This window comes from Anomaloglossus baeobatrachus, chromosome 9, assembly GCF_048569485.1.
Source record: "Anomaloglossus baeobatrachus isolate aAnoBae1 chromosome 9, aAnoBae1.hap1, whole genome shotgun sequence".
Taxonomy (NCBI): domain Eukaryota; kingdom Metazoa; phylum Chordata; class Amphibia; order Anura; family Aromobatidae; genus Anomaloglossus; species Anomaloglossus baeobatrachus.
In genome coordinates, this window is record NC_134361.1 from 38,131,065 (window position 1) to 38,156,367 (window position 25,303).

A 25,303-nucleotide genomic window follows, 5' to 3' on the forward strand; every position below is an offset into this window, starting at 1 on the left:
TCAGGATAAAACCTGAAGAGGCTAGATCACCTCGAAACGCGTAGATAACCCTATATTTTATCCAACTTATTTTATCTAAAAAAAAAAAACAAAACAAAAAACAAAAACACAAATAAAAAGGTTAATAAAAACACCAGCCCTACGAGGACACTTTTTCTAACTCGGCAATGTCATAAAAATAAACAGCAGATATCAATAACGGGCAAAAATCTAAAAAAGTCAGGGGTTTTAATGTGCTGAAAAAAAGATAAACAGAAGAAGAAATAAACATTTGTGGAACCAAAAAGTGATATATTAATGTGACAAATAAAGTATTAACTCAATTTCAGGAATTTTCAGTGGTATCTATTATAGGGATAAATCTCATTTGGAAGGTTGGAGCCATTTTTCCAACTCCGCTGTATTCCGGGGCGAGGTCTATGTCTTCTGGAGGGACGTCAGACTGTATGTCATACTTCTGAAGGATGGATGTCAGGTAGAGGAAGAGCTCCGTGCGGGCCAAGCCTTCACCGGGACAAGATCTCTTCCCTGCCAAGAAAAGAAGAGGAACATTGTAAAGATTTATTACAGTGAAAATAAAGTAGTAGGTAACCTGAGACGTGAGGAGACCCGATGCTCATCACACGACCAACCACCGGTGCTAGGATGATCATCTACTTTCCAGGCCCCTCGGGTTATTTGGTCATACTTATACTGGTAGTGCAGGTGAAGAGTCCCAAAAGGGTTCCAAAGCATTCACACAGCTCCTCAACAGTTAACTTGTAAAACCAAGAATGAAAAATCATAGAACTATGAAAAATCACAGAATAGATAGGTATGTAATGATTTGCAAGTTATTAAAAAAATAGAAATCACTTTACACTCATACTGAATAAATCGACATGTGAAAATGTGCCCAGGGCGGTAGCCGTGGGTGAGGGTCTCAGCTTCTTTGCCCAGAACGCTATGGTGGTATGTGTGTGTGGAAGTGTTCTCTCTCATTACCGATACTTCTAGGCCAGGAGCCCGCTTCTTCTCCTCTACTGTACATACTGCAGTACCGCTGCATTTCGGCCATTAAAGTAACGTCCACAGCAAAGGTTAAAACCTTCCTGCACTTTACTTGCAAGTGGTTTCAAATACAGTCTCTTATAAAAGGTATTGTTACTTTTGTGCCGCCCCCGCATCAGCAGGCGGGCTGCTCGGATTCGGATCCGCGGTGGCTCGAGGGATCTCCGGACCCGGGGGTCAGGATTGCGCGGCCACTCAGAATAAAGGGGGATATTTACACGGGGTGTTAATGTTTGAAGTTCGTGACACCACCCGTGGTGCGTGGTAAGGGGGAGTACCACCGCTGCAGTTGTGAGTACCCGGTGGCGATAGTGTGGTCAGCCAAGTGTTTAACCTCTCTACAGGTAGGTGGAATGCCCCGGGACTCGATGAGGGCGACGGGGAGGTGCCGTTACGACGGTAAGGGTCGCTTGTGTACTCACTCAGTCCAATAACGCTGACATCGACAACTGTGGTAAACCAAAGTTCTTGACATCGCTGCCGCTGGGAGGGAGCACGCCTGGATCCCGTGCCTGTTGGTGTTACCGGTTACTCTGTGACCTTTACCTTGGCACCTAGTTTCTCTGGTTGGTCCCTTGAGTATGAAACTGGTTGGGTCCCGCTCACCAGTATGGCTAACTGGGTGAGCATGCTCTCAGGGTTCACGCTTAGGATTTTCTGGACCATATAGTGGGAAAGTCCTATTCCACTCGTTGCGCTAGTACCCTAATTTTGGAGCGGGTGGAGAACGGATCTTGACGACTCCGTCCTAGTCGGGTAAATTGTCAGGACAGGAAGCTTCTTCCTGACCTAGGGTCCACGTACCCAGTCGAGCCCTGGCCCCTGCCCGGTGATGGCACAAGGCCGCCGGATGCCCTCCTCGACAGTCCGTGTCCCTTGTCACGATCCCCTGTGATCGGGGTCCAGCTCTTACCAGGCCCAGACCAATGTCTGCCACCTAGTAGTTACAAGGAGCCCAGCTCCTGACCTCCTCTCACTTTCAACACTACACTGCCTTGCTCCTGACCTCCCCTTAACCAACCCCCCAAGTGGGCGACCCTATTCCACTCAGGCTGTCCAAGGGTGTGTCTGGTGGGTGTGGTGCAGAGTGTTCCTAGGATTTTGATTAGCTTGTTCTTGGCAACACCAAAGGTCAGGGACCTGTAACCAAGGAAGAGGTGGATACTGTACAGAAGGGCAGATTGCACAATACAACATGATGACCTGATAGGCCAGGGCGTCACACTTTGATACAGACCGGCTCTTCCAGTTCGGCTGCCGATATGCGGTTTCTCTTTCCACACCGGCTACCAAGGATGGGGAGGGGGATACTGACTCCTATCTATCCCACTGTTATCTACAGACCCGGGTCCACATGTTTGGCTGTGACTAAGATACCTGGCACGGCTATGTTGCTTTTCCTTCAGCCGGGTGGCCTCTTTCTCTCTTAAAGGGTCCCCAATACCCACTGTTCTGACACGGTCTACACCTTTTCACAAGGCCTGCTTTGTGGGTAGTCCCCCTTTCTCTAAGTACAATTCCATGGACCTACGTCTGCACTCCAGGCCCGGTCACCTCTGCTTCCTCCTGCACTTGACTTCTCCTTACTGCTTCTACTACTCAACAACCCTGAAAAGCAGGAAATCTTTTTTTTTTTTTTAATTTTCCTTACTCTACCCCACTACGGGCAGGCTCTTCAGTTAACCCTGCCAACACGGTCTTACTTCCTAAAACCCGATCTCTCCTACGCAAATAGTAAACCAGAAACCGGTGACACCTTGTGGTGTTTGACAGTACTGCGGCCATATATCAGGGAAATAAAGAGGTTGTCCACTACTTTGACATTGATGGCCTATCCTTAGGATAGGTCATCAATGTCTGATCGGCCGGAGTCCGACACTCCGCCCCTTAGTGGTTCGTGGTCTTAGTGGCGGCAGCAGGCAGCCAGAAATACTCAGTTCTGGAACGCTCAGTTTTCTGATAGCGGATGCGACCAGGTACTGCACATCCACCTCCTATCGATTAGAATGAAAGGCAGACATGCAGTACCAGGCTGCGGCCACTATCAGAAGATTGAGCAGCTCTGGACTGAGCATTTCCGGGTGCCTACTGCCACCGATGGGACTGAACAGCTGATCGGCGGAAGTGCAGGGCGTCACACCCCGGACGATCAGACATTGATGACCTATCCTAAGGATAGGCCATCAATGTCAAAATAGACGACAACCCCTTTAAACATGTTACCATAACTATACATATAAACACATCAAACAGTCATAAAACCAAAGAAGTCTTCAGGGGGCTACAGGACCACAGGTCAGCCTCTTACATGAGCTCCATGAGCAGAAATACTGGCACTTTGGTTACTATCAATGAAGTTATTAATGGTCGTCCGAGGAAGGTTTTGTCACATTGAATGCACTTGGGCACAGAAATCATCAAGATCCACTGCTGGCGGCTTTTTTTGCATTGGCAATGAGTTTTATACACCCCTTTTAAAATTTATGGAACACATATGGTCACCCACCTGCAGAGAAAGCCATGAAGCCTTCACATTTCTTCAATGACCCATTTTGGTTGAGGAAATGTTCAGGATCAAATTCTTGGGGACTTTTGAACAAGGTTGGGTCATAAAGTACAGAATGTAAAACTGGAAAGATGATCGTACCCTAGAGGCCGAGAAATGGGGTCAGATATTAGCAACATATGTTACACAGTATAAAGAAGAGACACTTTTACTACCTTGGGTAGCGTATAGCCCCTGAAAATTGTGTTTTCTGTCACAGCACGAGGGACGCCAAGAGGAAAAAAGTCAATGAATCGCATAAATTCATGGATGACCGCTTCAGTGTAAGGCATTTTGGCTCGGTCTTCCATGCAGGGGCGTCGTGTTTTTCCGATCACGTCCTCAATCTCAGCTTGAACTTTTTCTGAGGACCAAGGGAAAAAATAACTATGGAAGCTTTTGACTTTCTCAATGAATGTGCACATTATGTATCATGTAGGTGATGCCTGGAGCTGCAGAGTTCACCGTTTACTTTTACTAGGAAGTGGACCTCAGGAATAAGCTTACTGATTTATAGGGGTTGTCCCCTAATTTTACATTGATGACCTATCTTTATGATAGGTCATCAATGTCTGATCGTCCAGGGTCCGACACCTGGCACCCCCTGAGGCGGCAGCAGTCAGAAATGCTCAGTTCCAGAGCTGCTCCGTCTTCTGATAGTGGCCGGGGCTGGGTACTGCTCATCCGCCTACTATTGATCTGAATAGGAGGTCATCAATGTAACTTTTTGTTAAAGGGTTTGTCCGGGAATTTTACACTGATGACATATCATTATGATAAGTCATCAATATCTGATCGGTTGGGTGCTCAGTTGTGGAGCTGCACAGCACAGCTCTGTCAACTTGATAATGGCCGAAGCAGGTTACTGCACATGCGCTCCCTATCCGAATCAATAGGAGGCGAATCCGCAGTACCCGGTTGCAGCCACTATACTGTTGACAAAGCTGTCCTCTGAAGTTTCACAACTGAGCACTCCCGGAAGGTGGCGTCGGCACCAGGAACAGCTGACTGGCCATTGTTCTGGGTGTCACCACCACCGATCAGATATTTAGGACCTATCTAATGTAAAAGTCCCGGACAACCCCTTTATGATGACTGATAGCTCAATAGGGATGTCTGGTCTGTTGCTAAAAGTTTGCAGTTGCTCTGTAGCAGAAGATCAGAACCACTTTATTGGCATTTTAGGGATTTTTACCATTTTTGAAGTTTTTCTTTCCAAAAGCAGATCCATTACTATAGTATGACCTTCCAACACCAAAGTACTTTTAGATTTTGTGCCATTTTTTCATGTGAAGAACCGAAATGCGTCTACTCCTCCAATAAAACGGATAGTGTTAGGTCATAGTCCTTACTTTTAATATCTGGATATTTCATTAGGATTAGAAGTCCATATCTCAGCGTGCTGCTACTGGATTCTTGTCCCGCAAAAAATATATCCAGAGCTGAGGAAAGTAAATTCGGCAAGTTGAATTCTGAATGAGGGTTCTTGTTCTCCTGGGGAAAAAAAAAAAAAAAAAAGAAAGATTTTTTTTCTCACGGACTGGTCCAAATTACAATCATGTGATCAGTTGTGTAACTTGAGTCCGATGGACCCCAGTGAAGAATTTGGACCTTGGCCCCCAACTGCATGTTGGTCAGATGTAGAGTTCTAATCTTATAAAGACATAGGTTTTCTCCACATCATAAATTAATGTCCCATCCTGTACTGGTGTCCTCTATCCTGGACCCAATCTGGTCCTTATGTCCCCATTCTGGGCCCCTTACAGTAATAATGTCCGTAATGTCCCCAATCACCATGCAGTAATACAGTTTGTCCCCCACCCTGTGCCCATTTTTGTTATAATGTTCCACATTCTGGTACAAGGTCCCCATTCCTCATCCAATAATAATGTCACAATTCCTCATCCAGTAACGTCCCCAATTCCCATCCAGTAATATATGTCCCCCATCTTATGCGCATTCCTGTTATAATGTATATCATGGTGGTAGAATATCTATATTCTCCATCCAGTAATATTGTCTTCCATCCTTTGCCCCTCCCTGGTAAAAATGTCCCCATCCTGGGCCACTTGTAGTAATAGTATCCATTATCCCGTGCCCCTTCCAGTAAGAATATTCCCATTCTGGGCCCCTTACAGTAATAATGACCTGGTATAATGTTCCACATCCTGGGCCCCATCCTGGTACAATATCTCCATTCCCCATCGAGTAATGTTCCAAGTCCTCATCCATTAATGTCCCCAATTCCCATGCAGTAACAAATGTCCCCCATCCTGTGCCCATTCCTGTCAATGTCTCTATTCTGATGCAATGTATGTCCCTCGTCCTTAGTCCCTTCCTGGTATAATGTCCCAGCTTCTGGGCCCATCCTGTAATAATGCTCCACTGTTCTCGAACACATAAAAACAAACATTCTTCCCAAATTCCCCCATGACCACAATGTGTGGAGTCCTCTTCTGTAGCCGTCGCAGATTCCATAGCCGACGTCAGAGTGCCTGCTATGGACGATTTATGTCGTCACTGCTATGCATCGCCTGTGACTAGCACGCTGACGTCAGATGCCATACTCTTAGTGGCTGGCGGTGTGTATTGCGGTGCAGGGAGCTGGCGGCTCTCTGCTCCACAATACATTCAGCTAAATGTGCACATCCAGCTGAAATAGGCATCGGTAGGCTCCCTTTCTACATGTATCCGGTTAAGGTCACTCCCTCCGCAACTACGATTGCTACTCTCCTGCCTGTATTATGTAAAGATTGTTATTATATCACCCTAGTATTTGACTTTTGACAAAACTTTATTGATATAGTCGTGTGTTTTTTTCACCTGCGGAATTTTCGTATCCAATATGGTGAAACTCCTCATATAAAAACTTAGCGTACTCACAAGAGAAATTGACATTTTGTGCATTTTAAAAAACAAAAACAAAAACACTGCAGGTTGCCTTATGCAATGTAAAAAAAAAAAAAAAAAAAAAAAAGAAGAAGGGCAGTTGGCTGGAGATTTCTATAAATCCCAAGCGCTTTTCTGGAACTGTAAGATGCTATGCTGTTTTTTTGTGCAATGACAATACTCAGCGTCAAAAACTCACCAAAAACTCATGGTGGGAACATAACTTAGGTTTTGGAGGAGTTTTTCCATTTGCTGAGTAGCTTAAAAAAAAAAAAAAAAAAAAAGAAGAAAAAAAATCTGTGTGCACATATCCTTACAGGATTAGAGCTATCTGACCAGAGGGTGGACATGAGCTGCTGTCTATTACCAAGGGAGCAACCAGCAAAATCTTCAAAACCGGCTCTGGATGGGAAAGGAGATAATCATTTTTTAATTTATTAGTACAAGCATCACTGGATTCTAACCTGCTGCATCTTTATGAGGAAAGCATCAACATAGTCTCGAGGGGAAGAAGGGTCCAATGTGGCCTCGTGCTCCCGCACTATGGCTTCTGCATAGTCAAGCTGGGCTTGGTAGTTCTCTGTCAGTTTATGATGGGGCCCCGGGAAATAGTATAGGATTGATGGTATAAAATTGTACAGCTGTAAAAAAAATAAAATATTAAAATCTACGCACAACTAATGGAACAAATCTGTCCAACTACAAAAGGTATCATCTCTTCATTTGAAGAACATTGTTTTGACAGATGAGCTACTAAGCCTGATGAACAGTTTACACCCAATATGTCTCTACATCTAATGTCACATTTTGTTTGATGTGGATGACTAATGTTTGTGTTGATTGATGGACACTAAAGATGAGCGAGCACTACCATGCTCAGTACTTGTGTGGCACCCCAGTGGTCTTGGGAGCCACAGTGGCGTTGTTATCATTGGGAGCAACGCCATCCTTGGAAACAGTGGGGAAATCTCTGCCAGGTACACTAACATGCAACACCACTTCCTTCTCCGGACCAGTAGAGGGAGCTCATAACCTGTGTTAAAGGGAGCCACTCTGGACTTACTGGTTTGGAGGAGGTATTAGGGAGCAACAGGAAGCCAGACCTCAGAACAGTAGTACGAAGCAAAGAACGCTCGCTGTCTGAGAGCTGCTGCCCATCTCTCTGAGACAGAGCGCATTAAGCGGGACACCGGTGTCGCAGGCTACTGAGTGCCAACGGTCCAGTAGCAACGTCAGAGGGCAGAAGAGTTCACCTCCTCTGGCGTTCCTAAAATCCGGAGGCAAAGTAGCAAGAAAGAGCCTGGGGTCACTGCTACAGAGTGGGCACCAGTACCAGCTCATGCTACCCGTCAGACGGAAGACTTAACACACTTACAAAGAAGGACGCTGTGCAACTTCAGTCCACAGCGACCTACAATTGCACATAAAAGGAGGCTTATAACCACTGGGCAGAGAGAAACTCCCCTGCTGCTTCCAGGCTGACCAGACCACCAACTCCTGGACTTCACCTCATACCAGTAAAAGGTAGAAGGAGATTCCAACATGTGTCATCCAGTTCTTGTCGTCGGCGCCCTCAGCCCTGCAACCCCAACATATCACTCCGTTCCACCGTCATCCTATCCCTGGGACCCAGCTTCATCTGCGGGAAGCAAATTCACCCTAGCTGCAGAGACATCCACCAAAGAGGACAGCGACAGCAGCGGAGGCTGTTACCTGGCTGCATACCGCAGGTAGCATCACGATCATCTAAAGACTTTCCTTCCTTTCCTGTATGCCTCGGGGTAACAGAACTGGGCCATGCCACCCCGTGACGACGCAGAGTATCTGCACCCCCGACCCGGTAACGAGTAAGTTAAAACCCCTGCTCCGTGGTGCACTACACTTGTAACCAGTGGCGTAACTAGAGTTTGATGGGCCCTGGTGCAAACTTTGGACCGGGGCCCCCCTCCATGTACACAACACTTAGGGGACGGGATAGTGTAGCTGACACTTGGCTTTTACCCACAGCACCCAGGTTTCCCATGATCTAAAATCCCTCTATCAGCACCCTGCTTTCCCATGCTCTGTCATACATCTTTCCCTCAGCACCCAGCTTTCCCATATCAGAGCATGGGAAAGCTGGGTGCTGAGAGATGTATAGCAGATCATGGGAAAGCTGGGTGCTGAGAGATGTATAGCAGAGCATGGGAAAGCTGGGTGCTGAGAGATGTATAGCAGAGCATGGGAAAGCTGGGTGCTGAGAGATGTATAGCAGATCATGGGAAAGCTGGGTGCTGAGAGATGTATAGCAGAGCATGGGAAAGCTGGGTGCTGAGAGATGTATAGCAGAGCATGGGAAAGCTGGGTGCTGAGAGATGTATAGCAGAGCATGGGAAAGCTGGGTGCTGAGAGATGTATAGCAGAGCATGGGAAAGCTGGGTGCTGAGAGATGTATAGCAGAGCGTGGGAAAGCTGGGTGCTGAGAGATGTATAGCAGAGCGTGGGAAAGCTGGGTGCTGAGAGATGTATAGCAGAGCATGGGAAAGCTGGGTGCTGAGAGATGTATAGCAGAGCATGGGAAAGCTGGGTGCTGAGAGATGTATAGCAGAGCATGGGAAAGCTGGGTGCTGAGAGATGTATAGCAGAGCATGGGAAAGCTGGGTGCTGAGAGATGTATAGCAGAGCATGGGAAAGCTGGGTGCTGAGAGATGTATAGCAGATCATGGGAAAGCTGGGTGCTGAGAGATGTATAGAAGAGCATGGGAAAGCTGGGTGCTGAGAGATGTATAGCAGAGCATGGGAAAGCTGGGTGCTGAGAGATGTATAGCAGAGCATGGGAAAGCTGGGTGCTGAGAGATGTATAGCAGAGCATGGGAAAGATGGGTGCTGAGAGATGTATAGCAGAGCATGGGAAAGCTGGGTGCTGAGAGATGTATAGCAGAGCATGGGAAAGAGCCCTTTTCCCTCAGCACAAAACATTCCCATCCCATACTTGTATCTTTTTCCTCCCTCATATATAGTTCTCCAAATACTATAATGGCCCCCACATAGCCTTCCATATAGTATAAAGGGTCCCACATAACCCTTTATATATTAGAATGCACCCCCATAGTCCTCCATGTATTATAATGCATTTCCCATAGTTCTCCATATTTTATACTGCACCACAGTCCCCCATGCTTTATAATGCACCCCCACAGACCATGTGTAAGGTAGCCTCCATAGTCCTCAATATATTATAATGTAGCCCCCATAGTCCTATATGTATTATAATGCAGCCCCATAGACCTTCATGTATAATGCGCTGCTATAGTCTATGTATAAGGTGTCCTTCATGTTTATTATGCAGTCCCATAGACCTCCATGTATCATGCAGCCAGCACCCCCAGGCCTCCATGTATTATGCAGCCAGTCCCACCAGGGCCTCCATGTGTCATGCAGCCAGCCCCACCAGGTGTCATGCAGCCAGCCCCACCAGGGCCTCCATGTGTAATGCAGCCAGCTTCCCCCGGGCCTATATGTGTCATGCAGCCAGCCCCCCCAGGGCCTCTATGCGTCATGCAGACAGCCCCCCCAGGGCCTCTATGCGTCATGCAGACAGCCCCCCCAGGGCCTCTATGTGTCATGCAGACAGCCCCCCCCAGGGCCTCTATGCGTCATGCAGACAGCCCCCCCCAGGGCCTCTATGCGTCATGCAGCCAGCCCCCCCCAGGGCCTCTATGTGTCATGCAGCCAGCTTCCCCAGGACCTCCATGTGTCATGCAGCCGGCCCCCCCAGGGCCTCCATGTGTCATGCAGCCAGCCCCCCCAGGGCCTCCATGTGTCATGCAGCCAGCCCCCCCAGGGCCTCCATGTGTCATGCAGCCAGCCCCCCCAGGGCCTCCATGTGTCATGCAGCCAGCTTCCCCAGGACCTCCATGTGTCATGCAGCCAGCTTCCCCAGGACCTCCATGTGTCATGCAGCCGGCCCCCCCAGGGCCTCCATGTGTCATGCAGCCATCCCCCCCAGGGCCTCCATGTGTCATGCAGCCAGCCCCCCCAGGGCCTCCATGTGTCATGCAGCCAGCCCCCCCAGGGCCTCCATGTGTCATGCAGCCAGCCCCCCCAGGGCCTCCCTGTGTCATGCAGCCAGCCCCCAGGGCCTCCATGTGTCATGCAGCCAGCCCCCCAGGGCCTCCATGTGTCATGCAGCCAGCCCCCCCCAGGTGTCATGCAGCCAGCCCCCCCAGGGCCTCCATGTGTCATGCAGCCAGCCCCCCCCCCCCATGTGTCATGCAGCCAGCCACCCCAGGGCCTCCATGTGTCATGCAGCCAGCCCCCCCAGGGCCTCCATGTGTCATGCAGCCAGCCCCCCCCAGGTGTCATGCAGCCAGCCACCCCAGGGCCTCCATGTGTAATGCAGCCAGCCCCCAGGGCCTCCATGTGTCATGCAGCCAGCCCCCCCAGGGCCTCCATGTGTCATGCAGCCAGCCCCCCCCAGGTGTCATGCAGCCAGCCCCCCCCAGGTGTCATGCAGCCAGCCCCCCCAGGGCCTCCATGTGTCATGCAGCCAGCCCCCCCAGGGCCTCCATGTGTCATGCAGTCAGCCCCCCCAGGGCCTCCATGTGTCATGCAGTCAGCCCCCCCAGGGCCTCCATGTGTCATGCAGTCAGCCCCCCCAGGGCCTCCATGTGTCATGCAGCCAGCCCCCAGGGCTTCCATGTGTCATACAGCTAGCCCCCAGGGCTTCTATGTGTAATGCAGCCTGCCAGCCAGCCCCACCAGGGCCTCCATGTATCATGCAGGCAGCTTCCCCGGGCCTATATGTGTCACGCAGCCAGCAAAATAAAAAAACAAGTACCTCTCAGCTCCTTCTGACCCCTGCGACTGCAGTAGTTACGCCCCTGCCCCCATATGTCACACACCCTGCTCCCTATACAGCCTGCACCCCCATATCACACACACCCTGACCCACATATCTCACCCTGCCTGTACCCCAACTTACCCCTCTCAAACACTCTGCACCCTTCACATGCTTCTGTCACAGTCTGCAGCCCTCATATCCCCCTCACCCTGCAGCCCCTCCCCTCATGTCCCCTCTTTTCTCATTACCACTCATGTGTTCGAAGTATCTTCTCCGGCTTTCTCCCCGGCCTCCTGTGTCTCCTCCCACACAGTCACATGGGCGTGACGTCATCGCAGGTCCTGGTAGGGATGGTTTCCGTCTGCCGTGCAGGAGCACATCTCCTCTGCAGCAGGTCAGGAACGCCTGGTGGCCTCTCCTGGTCAGGGGCCCCTCTGCCCCCTGCAGACACTGGGCCCCCCTGACTCACAGGCCGGCCCCCTAACGATCTCACAGTCGGCCACTACACAGCGGCACTACACATAGGGGCCCGGCAGCCGGCTCTGCAGAGCGGCTGCCGGGCCCCTATAACCCTGCGGGCCCGGTCGCAGTGGCGACCTCTGCGACCGCGATCGTTACGCCCCTGCTTGTAACTAGTGATGAGCGGGCACTACCATACTCGGGTGCTCGGTACTCGTAACTAGTGAAGATCGAGCACTACTATGCTTGGGTGCTCAGTGCTCGTAACTAGTGATGAGCGGGCACTACCATGCTCAGGTGCCCAGTACTGGTAACTAGTGATGAGCGGGCACTACCATGCTCGTGTGCTCAGTACTCGTAACTAGTGATGAGCGGGCACTACCATGCTCAGGTGCCCAGTACTGGTAACTAGTGATGAGCGGGCACTACCATGCTCGGGTGCTCAGTACTGGTAACTAGCGATGAGCGGGCACTACCATGCTCAGGTGCTCAGTACTCGTAACTAGTGATGAGCGGGCACTACCATGCTCAGGTGCTCAGTACTCGTAACTAGTGATGAGCGGGCACTACCATGCTCGGGTGCTCAGTACTCGTAACTAGTGATGAGCGGGCACTATCATGCTCGGGTGCTCAGTACTCGTAACTAGTGGTGAGCGGGCACTATCATGCTCAGGTGCTCAGTACTCGTAACTAGTGATGAGCGGGCACTACCATGCTCGGGTGCTCAGTACTCGTAACTAGTGATGAGCGAGCACTACCATGCTCGGGTGCTCAGTACTCGTAACTAGTGATGAGCGAGCACTACCATGCTCCGATTCCAACGCTGTGTGCATATAGCCATACTTGGAAAAAAGCTTCAGGGAGGTCTGGGATGGACAAAAGACAATAGGGAAAGAATATAAGAAGACGTCATCCTGTATCTGAGTCACTCAAAGAGTCTGCAATATGCCTGGTCTCTATTACTGTATGATCACTGAATGGTGGTGATATTAGTCTGTGTAAAGTTGTAATTATTCTGTAACAATATAGTAATTTTACAGCTAATTTTGGTCACTTAAAAAAGGCTGGTGGGTTATTCTCTTGGGGAACAACTTTCCACATGTTCATTCTTGATGGCTTTGGTCAAGTCCAAGGTATATGGATATGTATGAGTACTGGGAGGTGAAACACCTTTGGGTGCAAAAGAAGTTTAAAGCAAACCTGTCACCAGGATTTTCCCTTATCAGCTGTGGCCACCACCAGTGATCCCTTATATACAGCATTCCAGAATACTGTAGATAAGAGCCCAGGCCGCACTGTAGAACCACTTGGGGGTACAAGTAGAAGCAACTCACACAATCACCAGTCTGTCTTCCCGGGACATCAGTTCTGGCGACACAACACCACCAGCTTTTCTTCATTTTTTTCTTTCACGGAGCCTGCGGCTTGCAGCGGTATGCTCAGCCCGGGTTCCTCACTACTGGAGGGGCAACTCTTACAAAGGACATTTTTCAAATACCGGTGGCTTCTCCAAACTTGTCCAAAGGTTGACAAGGCCCATCACAGCGGTGACCAGTGTTTCAGCGGCAGCAACCGGTTACTCAAAGATCTGTGAGTAAAGACACCTGGAACCGCAGGAGCCGACTCGCACTCTTATTACCAGCGCCCTGCGCCTCGGCGCCAACAGCCACCGCTGCTACTACTACTCTCTTCGTCATCCTCCCTGGGGCTCGCTCCACCTGTGGGGAGCGATACTATCTTTGCTATTACCATCCGTAACGGAGGACAGCGACAGCAGCGATCCCTGGCCGCATACCACAGGTGGCGTCACGACAATCATCCACCTTCTATCTCCCTTCTATTGATGTACATGTGATGCCCACCCGCAGCGGCTCCAGGGACATCGACCCACCTCCTGGGACGCCACAGGGACTTCACTGGCAAATGGCAACAGGTAGGTAGTTTGGATGTAACGTGACGCCACTCACGGTTTGTGGTCAGAGTTATGGGTGACCACCGCTGCTGGTTTAACGAGCTTCTGGGGCTGATGGGGTCAGCAGCTTGATGTTGTGGCCTCCTGTGAGTGAGGCAGGCCTCAGGGGCTCGGGTTTGTGGAACAACAGGTCCCAGAATAACTCAGGCAGAGTCCAGAATGTCTTTAACTGTTTTTACTCACACTTTGGATGGTTCTTGGTGAGGTAACCTGGGCGATGCTTCAATAAACCAGGTGGAACCAGGTGTTCTTTCAGGCTGGGCTGAGGGTAACAGTTAACTCGCCTTCCTAGCACTTCTTGTTTCGGATAACCCCTGACTTAAAGTACCGTGGGGTCATCTAGAGAAGTCGCTACTGATTTTTCTCCCCTTTTTGTACTGTTTGCCGGCAGCGTGGATCTGGTGAGAAGGCTCCAGGCTCTGTCTCCTTATGGGTCCCTGCGTTGCTGCTGAGGCTCGGACTCTGTTTGGTTGGTGTGGGACTTGAAGTCCCCCCCTCCCCCACCGGCAGGTTTAGCAGATCAGCAAATGGATGTCCACTCTAGGGACCTGTTCCCCGTGCGTGCCTAGCCACCAGCAGTCCCCTCCAGTACTCTACCACCTCTTAGGTGCCTTTCAGCCTGACTGTCCGGTGACCATTCTCCCCCGCCAACCGTCACCACACGCGTGCAGGGTCTGACTTCAGTGTCTGCTTCTTTCTCAGCAACCGCGCTCACCATCTTCAGACTGGCTAACTCCTCCTACTTTTCTGACAGCCTATACACTTAGTTTCCAGCCCCTCCTCTGCACCCCTTGAAAAGAATTGAAGGCTAGCCTCCTATTGAGACTACTGAGACTACCCAAGGGTCCCTTCTAATGGTGTGGGGGACCTGGTTGCTATGTGTTTGTGCGTACACAGCTCTTTTCAGCCTTTAGAACAACCTGGAAGTACTGTCCCCAGCATGGGTGCAGTACTTAGTGGTGCCTGACCAGGTCAGGGGCGCCACATACACCTCGGGTCACGAAACCGGTCAGGCCACCGCGATATCTCGACCTCCGCTCCGGCGATGAGTAAAACAGGTATGAGACTTGACCTGCACCCCCTGCTCCCTGTGTTGTGCTACACATAGCCTTAATGGATCCAGTCTTTATCTACTATATACCCAAAATACAAGTTCAAATCTTACAAAAAAAAAAAAAAATAAATAAATAATTCTTTAGAGAAATTAGTTAACTGCATTTCGCATTATGGCCAAACGATGGCAGTCACATCCTAAACTTCAGAAGAACTACGAGACACCGGAATCTGGGGTCAATCAACTCAGAAGAAAGCAGATGAACATATAAGGGCTGCGGAGAGCACACGGAGCATTTTATCACCCAATTGTCAGAAATGTTACTGCTTACTTTAGACATTTTCTAAAATGTATTATACACATTGCACGGCAGGCCGGGGCTCTAACAGAAATCACATTGAGATCCTAAATGTCCTCTAATGGGCTACATCCGTTAGCCCCATAGACCATAATGAAAAGGTAATGCAGATGTGTGACCCCATTTTTCGTGATAGGTGGGTGTTCCATCCACAGGACTCCCAAAGCTCATACATTTATCACTTAAAAAAAATTATTACCTGGACCCAAATGTTGTCCAATCTTCTGAGATTCTCAGCGACAAGGTCCAGCAGCGTCTGCAGCTTCGGGTCTGTGTACTCAAATCGCCTCCCAAAAATAACGGAACAGATGACATTTGAGATGGATCGACGGATGAAAAACGCTGGGCTGAAGAGCGAACCTACAATAGAAAAAGTACCGGCATCTAAAATCATCAACAATAGGAGACAAGGGTGGGAGAAAAGCCACGATTCTCTTATAGGGGACATTGTGTAAAAAAACATTTCTGTCCCCAGGTGCAGAGTAGTTTGCTTAGTGGGCTGACTAGTCAAAGGGGGAGGGGAGAAATAAAAAAAAAAAAAATATGCAAAACAGCACTCAGAAAAGCTAAAATATGTAAACATTGAATATAGGAATTTTGGCGCTGCATTACTGCTATTGGAAAAATGAGATGTTTGTGTGACACCCTGGCGCTGCCAGGTAGTCACACAGTATAGGCCCCGCACAACACCTTCCCTCACAGGGTTACACACAGCCGACCTGAAACCCTAGTCGCCCCCCTTAGGGTAGGACAGACACACCAGTGGGTGGGACCAGGCGGATGGAGAACGCCTACCTAGGGGTTCTAAAGAGCCCGGGGCGGGAAAAGCAGTTAGGTGAGTGGAGTGGAGTAGAGTGGAGTGGAGTGGAGTTAAGTTTAAGTCAAGTTTGAGCTCAAGTACAGAGAGCAGAGGCGCCGGGGTTGAAGCTCCAGTGTATTGGCTAGATAGCAGACGGTGGTCCGTGTCTAGCAGGAGATGGAAAGACGGCAGCCAGAGATCCGAGGTGGACTAGGGCAGGGTTGGAGCCCGCCGGTACCGACACCGGAGAATCGACCCGGAAACCGTGCACAGAGGGGGTACTTGGACCCTGAAACTGGAACCGGAACCAACGGCCTAGCTAATTAACCAATTGAGGGCAGGATTATAGGTCTTGTCCCAACCAAAGTCCCAAAAGCAGACAAGCACCCACAGAGAGGGATAGGGCATCCGCCAGGGCCCGGTAGATCACACGGGTCAGCGTCCGCGGGCACGGCTCCCAACAGTAGTACTGGGAGCGGACTCCCGCGTTCCACACCGGGAAGTTCACTACATCACAAAACAGTGCAGAGGCAAGAGACACCAACCACCAGCCCGGGTGGGGGACCAAAGTACAACCGGCCGGGGCGGCCGGCCACCAGCACCTTGGTTAGCCACTGGACTTGTCTGATTATTTAACCGAGAGTAAGCTGAGATTCCCTGGCCCGACCAGGCACACCGGCCCCTGCCCTCACCATTCCCTGCACCGAGTCACCGGGACAACCATCCCTACCCACGGAGGGGTTAACAACCAGTTGCCATTCCATCGCCCCCGGGAGCCCTGCAACAGCAGCGGTGATGCTACACTTCACTACACACCGTGGGTGGTGTCACAAACGGAGTACGACAAATCCCGTACAAATACGTCCCCTTTCATTTGGGGTGTCTGCGTGACCCCCGGGTCCGGAGGATCCCTCGAGCCACACAGCGGGTCCAGATCCAAGCAGCACGGCTGCTACCGACGTGGGGGCGGCACAGTTGGTTTACAAATTGGCCAATTCCTGTAAGGCCCTGTGCGCATGCTGCTTTTTTTTTTTTTTTGCTGCTTTTTTGGTGCAGTTTGTGGTCCTAAACGGCATGTATGACTTTCCCCCGCAAAGTCTATAAGAAATCCGAAAGGCTGTGTGCATGTTGCTTCTTTTTTTCCTGCAGTTTTGGTCTCAGAAAAAAGAAGCCACATGTAACTTATTTTCTGCCTTTTTCCCTGTGTTTTGCCATTGTTAAAAAAAAACCACAGGGGCAAAAACGCACTAAATACGCGGTAAAAACGCATTAAAAAACACGGTAAAAATGCAGGCATAGAACACACTAAAAATGCAGGCAAAAACGCACCAAAAACACGGCAAAAACGCATGCGTTTGTGTTTTTTGGCCAGAGATGCTTTTTTTCTGCCAGAGGGTGCGTTTTTCGCTTCAGAAACAAAACTGCAGTGTGTGCACATACCCTAAGCCCAACGGCCGATGACAAGGCGTATCTCTATTTCTCGGGACCCTGTCCGAACATGCCTCTATCTGGGTTAAAAAAAACCTACAAGTAATGGGCAGGTAAGATCCAGCTAAATGAAAACGCTCTGGCTGAAGGTTACAGTGCTCAGTCAGAAAGGAATGGAATACAAATATGAAAAGACTGACCGGCACATCCACTTGGTGTGAACAGGTGCACGCTGAAAATTCAAAGTTACAAAAATATGCACAGCCGCACTCTGAAAAGCTAAAACTATGTAAACATTGAGTACAGGAATTTTGGCACTGCATTACTGCTATTGGACCCCATTCCATTCCTTTCTGACTGAGCACTCCTCCCTTTGGCCACAGCGTTTTCATTATTTATAGGTTTTTTTAACGCAGATAGAGGTTTAATAGGATAGGGTCCCTACAAAGAGGTACGCCTTGTCGTTGGCAGTCGGGCTTACACAAATTGGCCAAGTATCTAATTTTTTCCAATAGCACTAATGCGTGCCAAAATTCCTATACTCAATGTTTACATATTTTAGCTTTTCAGAGTGCTGCTGTACATATTTTTGTAACTGTTGAATTTTCAGCGTGCACCTGTTCACACCTAGTGGATGTGCTGGTCAGTCTTTATATATTAGTCAGGGGAAATCGACGCCCCTGCGACTAGCCATAGGCCTAATTAACATAGGGAAAACCTTATAAGGCTAGTTTCACACTTGCGCTATTTTGACGCAAACGGAATCCGTCAGTAATGTAGTACAGTTCATTTATTTACAGTAGAAGCGCGTTAATATGCCGCGTGAGTGTGTCATGCAGTACCCGCTTGTGTCCACATGGTGTCGCGCTTCCACTGTAAATAAATGAACTGTACTACATTACTGACGGATTCCGTTTGCGTCAAAATAGCGCAAGTGTGAGTGGGGCCTAAATCATTTTGTAAACATTGATTTTTGATAGTAGCATTAGACATAGATGGTTAGGCAGAGACTTTTGACTCACATGTGCCTGCTGCTAGGTTAGAGGGCATAGGGGACCTGACAGTTTCCCTTTAATGTTTGTGGCTGTAGAATAGGAGGTCAGAAAGCTTCTGGAGGTGAAATATGTGATTGTCCTAAATATGTGACGCGCCCACGGGGTCTTGGGTGGGGGGTTACTCATCACCGGGCAGGTGGAGGTTTGGGATATCACAGCGGCCTGGCCCGGTTTCGTGACCCCGGCGGTATCAATAATAAGGCAGATGGGGATGTGGAGAATGTCTTCGTGATGGCACCTGTGGAGTACAGCCAGTATTAGCTGCCGCTGTGGGAGGTCTTCTCTGGGGTGGTTGATAGCGCTGCTTGGATGTTACAGCTCTCCACAGGGAGGAGGTTTATGGTAGTAGTCGCCGATGGCGCAGGGGCGCGATGATGGGAGCGCCGGCAGTGATGGGACGACACAGAGGTTGCAGTCAAAGTTCTTTACTCACTAAGATCCCACCGCCTTTGGAGTGCCGTGTTCCGCTGTTATGGGCTCCAGCCGATCCTGGCTAGTTCAGAGGTGAAGGCTGGTGTTTCCTTCTGTGTGTCCTTTCTGGTGGTCTTCCATCCACCCCAGCTCCTGGGCCATAGAACAGGTTACGGTTGCCTGCTGCACTTCCAGCGAACCCTGGAATCCCCCTTCTTCCTAACAACCCAGGTCGAGCTTCCATCTCCGGACCACGGGCCCTTTTCTATTCTTGTCACTTCTGACTGACGTCTGTTCCTGCGTCCAACCTGGTGCGGACCCCTGCTTGGTGTTACCTGAGTTGTGTGAGTTGGCGCCTAACTTTTCCTGCAGTTGCCCCACCCCCAAGGTTGCTGAACTAGTGGGCAAGAGGTCCCATACCTTATGAGGGCCACCCCTGGTACTATCCTAGCCCAGTCCCAGTGAAAGAGCTCCCGAGTTAGGTGTTGGATGTGTCTTGGTGGTTTACCGGTGATGACCTCCTCTATATCCGAGATGAATACTCCACCCCGGTTGACATGCAGTACCCTGTGGCGCCTGAAGCCGCAGGGGCACCACATATGTTTTTGCCCATTTGATATGAGATAGATACATAATACTAACCATTTGTTTCTTGGAATATTTCTAGCAGATACTGGATCTCCTCTTGAATACATTCCTCATGGCTTCGTTTACCCACTCCGAAATCACGCAGGGTGCTCAGCGAGAACCTCCTCAGTTCCTTCCAGCGATTCCCATTACTGAATGCAATACCTGATTAATGACCGTATATATTAAACCATTTCTATAGAAAGGAGTGCATGACTTTCTGGATTGTCAGATACAGAATTGATAGAATTTTCTTATAATAATATCATTAATTAATTACTTTCTAATGTCCAAATAGCCAAAATCCAAATGTTATGCCCACCCCAAGAACAACCAATTTTGCAATCTAGTTTGCGGGACTGTTGCAGCAAAATCAGGACTGTCGGTAAGTAGGCAGTTAAAGGTGGCATCTGAGCTTTTTTTTTTTTTTTTTTTTTTTAGTAAAAAAGGGCAAAGAAAATAATAAAAGTCACTTACTCAGCTGGCAATACACTGCCTCAGTGGCCACAGTGGCAGAAAACACAACCACTCCGGGTGGCTACAGAAGTCATGAGCTGACACCTGAAAAGAAAGAGAAGACTGGGCGGGGAGCAGGCCAGCGAGATCAATGAGGGAGTAGGTGATGTTTATTATTTTGAGGGGTGGAAAAACCCTTTAACTATTGTTCATGGTTTTAGCATTCTCAAACGATTGCATTGAACAGTGACTGACCGTATCCTTTGCTGGATAGATCCACTAATGGGAACTCTGCTCGTCCACTGAACTTGTCACCATTGTCCACAAGGGCTTCCTTCACAGCCTGGAACCCACAAAGCACCACAGCAGGTTTTGGGCCAATATAGAGGGTGTAGACAGGTCCATACTTCTTGCTGAGCTTAAAGAAGGCAACAGGTAATTATACAAGTCATAGTTATTTCAAAACAGGTCTTTATATTTGCAGAGTTGTGCAAGTTTGGCTAATGGCTCAACAATGCTGTTGGCCCAAACTGTCAATAATCAGGAATGTACCCCAACCCCACTTCAGCGTAAGCAAAAAGCCAGGAGGTAGGAGAGTGGTGCACTCCTTAAGATAGAAGATGAGACAAACAACCATACCACTTACACCCCACATCATATGCTATGGTGGTTTTATAGACGACCTTCTTGGTGTGGGGAGGTACTGCGGTTGAAGCAGATGTTTTATATAAATATGTTAACAACAACTCCTTTAACCTTAAGTTTACAGGTCATTATAATAAAAATAATTTCAATATATTTTGGACTTTACACTCATATCCAACATTGATAAATCTTTTGTAGAGGTTCTACCATACTCTGAACCTAGTTCTAGTAACTCAGTTTTAAATAGCAAGTTCATGTCATCAAGCCCAGGTTATTAAAATAAAACAAAAAAAAAAAAAAAAAAAAAAACAACACACAACATACCAATTGGTGAATTCAACAGATTCAAAAGAAATCGTTCAGACAAAATAAAATTTGAATTGTTGGAAAATAAAATGTGTGCAAACTTAAGATCAAGAGGTTATCCTAGTTGATCTCTCAATAAGCCAAAACAATATAGATTGAAATAATTTGGTTTCATACAAAAAGTCTTCTGTCTCTTGTTAAAATCTGACCAGTAACTTTCTCTACACCATACAGCCCGAAATACGATCAAAATTACTTGCATAATAAAAAAAATATTTTACATTGTTAAACCAAAATGCTAAAAGGGTGTCATATTATCAACAATAATATCAGATATGTAGCAAAAAGCGCCCATTTTGAGCTCAATATTATGTCCTAGTCAGGTTCGGTCGAGGTGCTGGTTCTGAATACTTTGTTTCTGTGTGGACACTGTGTGTTCATTGCTTTTCTGCCAAGAACTGTTTCCTATGCTGTAATTTAGTCTGCCCTATCACCTGGTGGCTGTAATTATGTAAAGCTTCCCCAGGCTTCTATTATGATATTGCAAAAGTGGACCCTGCTTGGAACGACAGCCTGTTTGTCTTGTGTTTCTCCTGGTAGATTATACTCTGCTCCTTCCCATGGATTCTTGGATTGGTTTGTGGAACAGCAAGATAGGAAGGGTGCTGCACCACTGTATGTCACTCAGCGATAACGCATGAGAAAGCCATGGAACCCATAGGGTATAGGGGCGACATGACAGCCCGGAGGGTAGGGAGTTGATGGGGTTAAACAGTGTTGGTTCGTTTAGCAATGAGGAAAAGAAGGTGATTGGTTAGGGGGTGGAGTGTGGTGGAAGGAAAGGAGGGAGCTTTATGGTGCATATAATAGGAGGTGGGAGTCAATTATCTCCTCTTGCATTTCCTGGATGACAGCTTGGACGGGCTGGGGAACCTCCATCATGACATCCAGCATGATGGATCCGGACATCGCAGATCTGCAGCTTGGACGGGCTGGGGAACCTCCATCATGATGTCCTGAGGAATCCTCGGATCTGGTCAGCATGGCGGTGCAGGGCGCCCAGGTAGTGCAGTCCTACACCCAGGCTGCCTGGGTGTCTCCTCGGCACCTTCCCCTCCCCCCCCCTCTTTGCTGTAGTGCTGGCAGTTTCAGGACTCGCCGGGGTCTTTTGGGGAAGGTGGGGGTGAGGAGGACAACGTGAGAGCCCCCACTCCCGTAGGGACCCTCCGCAGCTGGGTGGGCAGCGGTAGCTTGCAGCACCCGCTCTGGCTGTCGGGAGGAATCTCCTGCAGGGCCGCGACGGCCGAAAAGGGGGCGTGTCCAGCCCGGGGGCCTACTTCCGGTGTGAGGCCTCAGGCTGGATTTTTTGAGCGATGCGGCCGCTCCCGGCAGGGAGCGCGCCCAGCGGCGGTGGATGGACAACACACCCCCCCCCCCCTCCCTCTGCGGGGGAACGAAGGACGGCTGCCTACAGGGTCACCTCACCTGTGTGGCTTGGATTATTGGGATCGGAGGACTGGGCGCAGAAGGCGACGGCGAGGAGGAGACAGGAGGCGCCTGCAGGGTCACCTCACCTGTGTGGCTGGATTATCGGGACCGGAGGACTGGGCGCAGTAGGCGGTGGCGAGTAAGAGACAGGAGGCGCCTGCAGAGTCACCTCACCTGTGTGGCTGGATCATCGGGACTGGAGGACTGGGCGCAGCAGGTGGCGACGAGGAGGAGACAGGAGGCCTGCTGTCTATCCTGGAGCAGGCATTGGGACAAGGGTGCAGCTCTGTAACATATGTGGTTGTAAATAACTCTTATGGATCACTACCTTGCATAAAGATAATTTATTAGGAATGGAAGTCTATACGTCTTGTACAGTGCTAGTATCATGAATAGGAATTCCTGGTTGTAGATCAGTAAATTGATACCTTCTTGATCTAAAGAAAACAATACAGGGAAGAGTATTACCATTTGGGAACTCATATATATTGTACTGTGCAAGCACCACTATAGGGCTTTCCATCCCATCCCTATATCAGGGTCTGGGAGAGGGAGAGCCGACGTGGAATGGGGGCGCCCGGTAACTTATGGTGTCATACCCTCCGTTGTTAGGTAGGGATACACTACCCTTATAGGGCTATATTAGTTTCCCTTCCCTTTCCTAAAGTGAGTGTGTATATAAAATTCCTTGGTTATTTACAAGGATATCGTGATCCATTCTCATTTATGTTTGTGTGTCTGTTTGTGGGTACATTTTAATGAATATTAATAAAAATTGCACATTTTAAAATAGGGTTGAGATTACATGTTAGTCCCTTTTTGAGCACTCTACCTATCTATTTAACTCTGTTAGTTCTTGGATCTCCAATCCACCCGAGCCTGGATGCCGCACTTGTCTGCTGATCAGATCAACAGACGTGTGTGGGGAATACCGCGGGCTCACCGCCAAAGCTGGCAGTAATTAGAGGGAGGCAACCAAGGTCTTACCAGTAGGTCCTTGCTCGTAAAGGAGTTAAAGGATGTGGATACTCAAGCCTTGTACTACAAACAAATATGTATAACATAAAGCTGAACATGTGCCTTTGTTTGAAGCGGGAATCATACCATTTGATAGGCCAAAGGGCTTATTTTTTGAAAAAACGTTAGCCACTGCAGAAGTAACTGGGGCCTCATTTACGAGAATTGCCTCCCAGTAAAATCGTACTGGTTGCCTATAGCCACTGCAGAAGTAACTGGGGCCTCATTTACGAGAATTGCCTCCCAGTAAAATCGTACTGGTTGCCTATAGCCACTGCAGAAGTAACTGGGGCCTCATTTACGAGAATTGCCTCCCAGTAAAATCGTACTGGTTGCCTATAGCCACTGCAGAAGTAACTGGGGCCTCATTTACGAGAATTGCCTCCCAGTAAAATCGTACTGGTTGCCTATAGCCACTGCAGAAGTAACTGGGGCCTCATTTACGAGAATTGCCTCCCAGTAAAATCGTACTGGTTGCCTATAGCCACTGCAGAAGTAACTGGGGCCTCATTTACGAGAATTGCCTCCCAGTAAAATCGTACTGGTTGCCTATAGCCACTGCAGAAGTAACTGGGGCCTCATTTACGAGAATTGCCTCCCAGTAAAATCGTACTGGTTGCCTATAGCCACTGCAGAAGTAACTGGGGCCTCATTTACGAGAATTGCCTCCCAGTAAAATCGTACTGGTTGCCTATAGCCACTGCAGAAGTAACTGGGGCCTCATTTACGAGAATTGCCTCCCAGTAAGATCGTACTGGTTGCCTATAACCCTACAGAAGTAACTGGGGCATCCTTTATGAGAATTGCCTCCCTGCCTATAGCAACCAACGTGCAGCTTTCAGCATTGAAGCTGCTGAGGTAAAGTGAAAGCTCAGCTTTGATTGGTTGCTATAAATAACTAGACCCTTATCAAGCGTAACTAATAATCTTATTTTCAGTATATGACGCTGAATGCGTCCTCCTGACTGAAGCCGAGCCAGCGCAAGTATAGCGCCCCACGGGACCTGTAGGGCCACTCGTCACCGGGCCAGTGGTATTTGGGGTTGCTGTGAATGGCCTGACCCGACTCCGTGGCCCCGTCGGCTACATAAAAGAGGGCGCAAGGTAACGGGTGATAGGGGATGGGGGTTTGCTTTGCAGCGCCACCCGTGGTGCACGGCCAGGGATTAGCCGCTGCGAGATGTCACTCTCCTCCGGGGCTGATGTTACCGCAGCTCAGATATTCTTGCTCCCCACAGGTGGAGCGAGCCCCAGGAAGGACGGTGGCATCGGGGGGGGGGGGGTGGAGGCCATTGGCGCCGAAGCACGGGGGTGGCGGCAAATCAGAGACTCACACAGAGGCTGCGGTTCCAGGTGTTTTACTCACAGTTCATGTGCTGTGCCCGCAGAGTACCAATCATCGCCATGATGGGCCCCAGCCAATCCCAGATGAATCAGACGACACCACCTGTGAGACCTTCCTTCTTGTGCCTTGTAGTGTGGATCCCCATGGCTTCTTGGGGACAACTGTGTTCTTGGCTTTAGTTGCCGTCCCATACGCAGGCAGCGCAAAACTTGTTATGGACCCGACCGAAGCGGTTCAGCATCCCCCAGGAGCCGAGCCTTGCTCTTCTCTGTCTCAAGCTGTTCTCTCTGCTTCATCCCAGGCTGTGTTCTGAACTGTGCTGAGGTAAACCTGTCCTGAAGTGAAACTGTGTGTGCTCGCTCACTTCCCCAGGCAGCCCCCACCTTCCTACTGACTCACCAGTGCTGGGGAAAAACCCGTTGCTATGGTGCTCACCTGCAGTCTGGTGGGAAACCACCTAAGTGTATTCTGTAACTGCTGACTTATTGTGTTGTGTAAGCTAGAAAACACCAGTGGTTAACCTCTTCTTATCTGGATGAACATTGCACCTTAAGTCAGATGCAATATCCCCAGGGGT

General features: G+C 49.2%; 1 protein-coding gene across 1 annotated transcript in view; it reads right to left on the reverse strand.

Annotated features, from left to right (window-relative positions):
- Positions 1 to 200: 200 nt before the first annotated feature.
- Positions 201 to 25,303, reverse strand: part of LOC142251055 (cytochrome P450 2B1-like) — a 28,406-nt gene continuing 3,303 nt past the window's right edge. Inside the window, exons 2-9 of the mRNA XM_075323556.1 lie at positions 20,181 to 20,343; positions 19,485 to 19,634; positions 15,349 to 15,509; positions 6,949 to 7,125; positions 4,948 to 5,089; positions 3,772 to 3,959; positions 3,557 to 3,698; positions 201 to 528 (exon numbers count right to left, since the gene is read on the reverse strand). Of these exons, the coding sequence (XP_075179671.1) occupies positions 326 to 528; positions 3,557 to 3,698; positions 3,772 to 3,959; positions 4,948 to 5,089; positions 6,949 to 7,125; positions 15,349 to 15,509; positions 19,485 to 19,634; positions 20,181 to 20,343 (1,326 nt within the window). The 3' untranslated portion in view covers positions 201 to 325. The remainder of the gene's footprint in view (positions 529 to 3,556; positions 3,699 to 3,771; positions 3,960 to 4,947; positions 5,090 to 6,948; positions 7,126 to 15,348; positions 15,510 to 19,484; positions 19,635 to 20,180; positions 20,344 to 25,303) is intronic.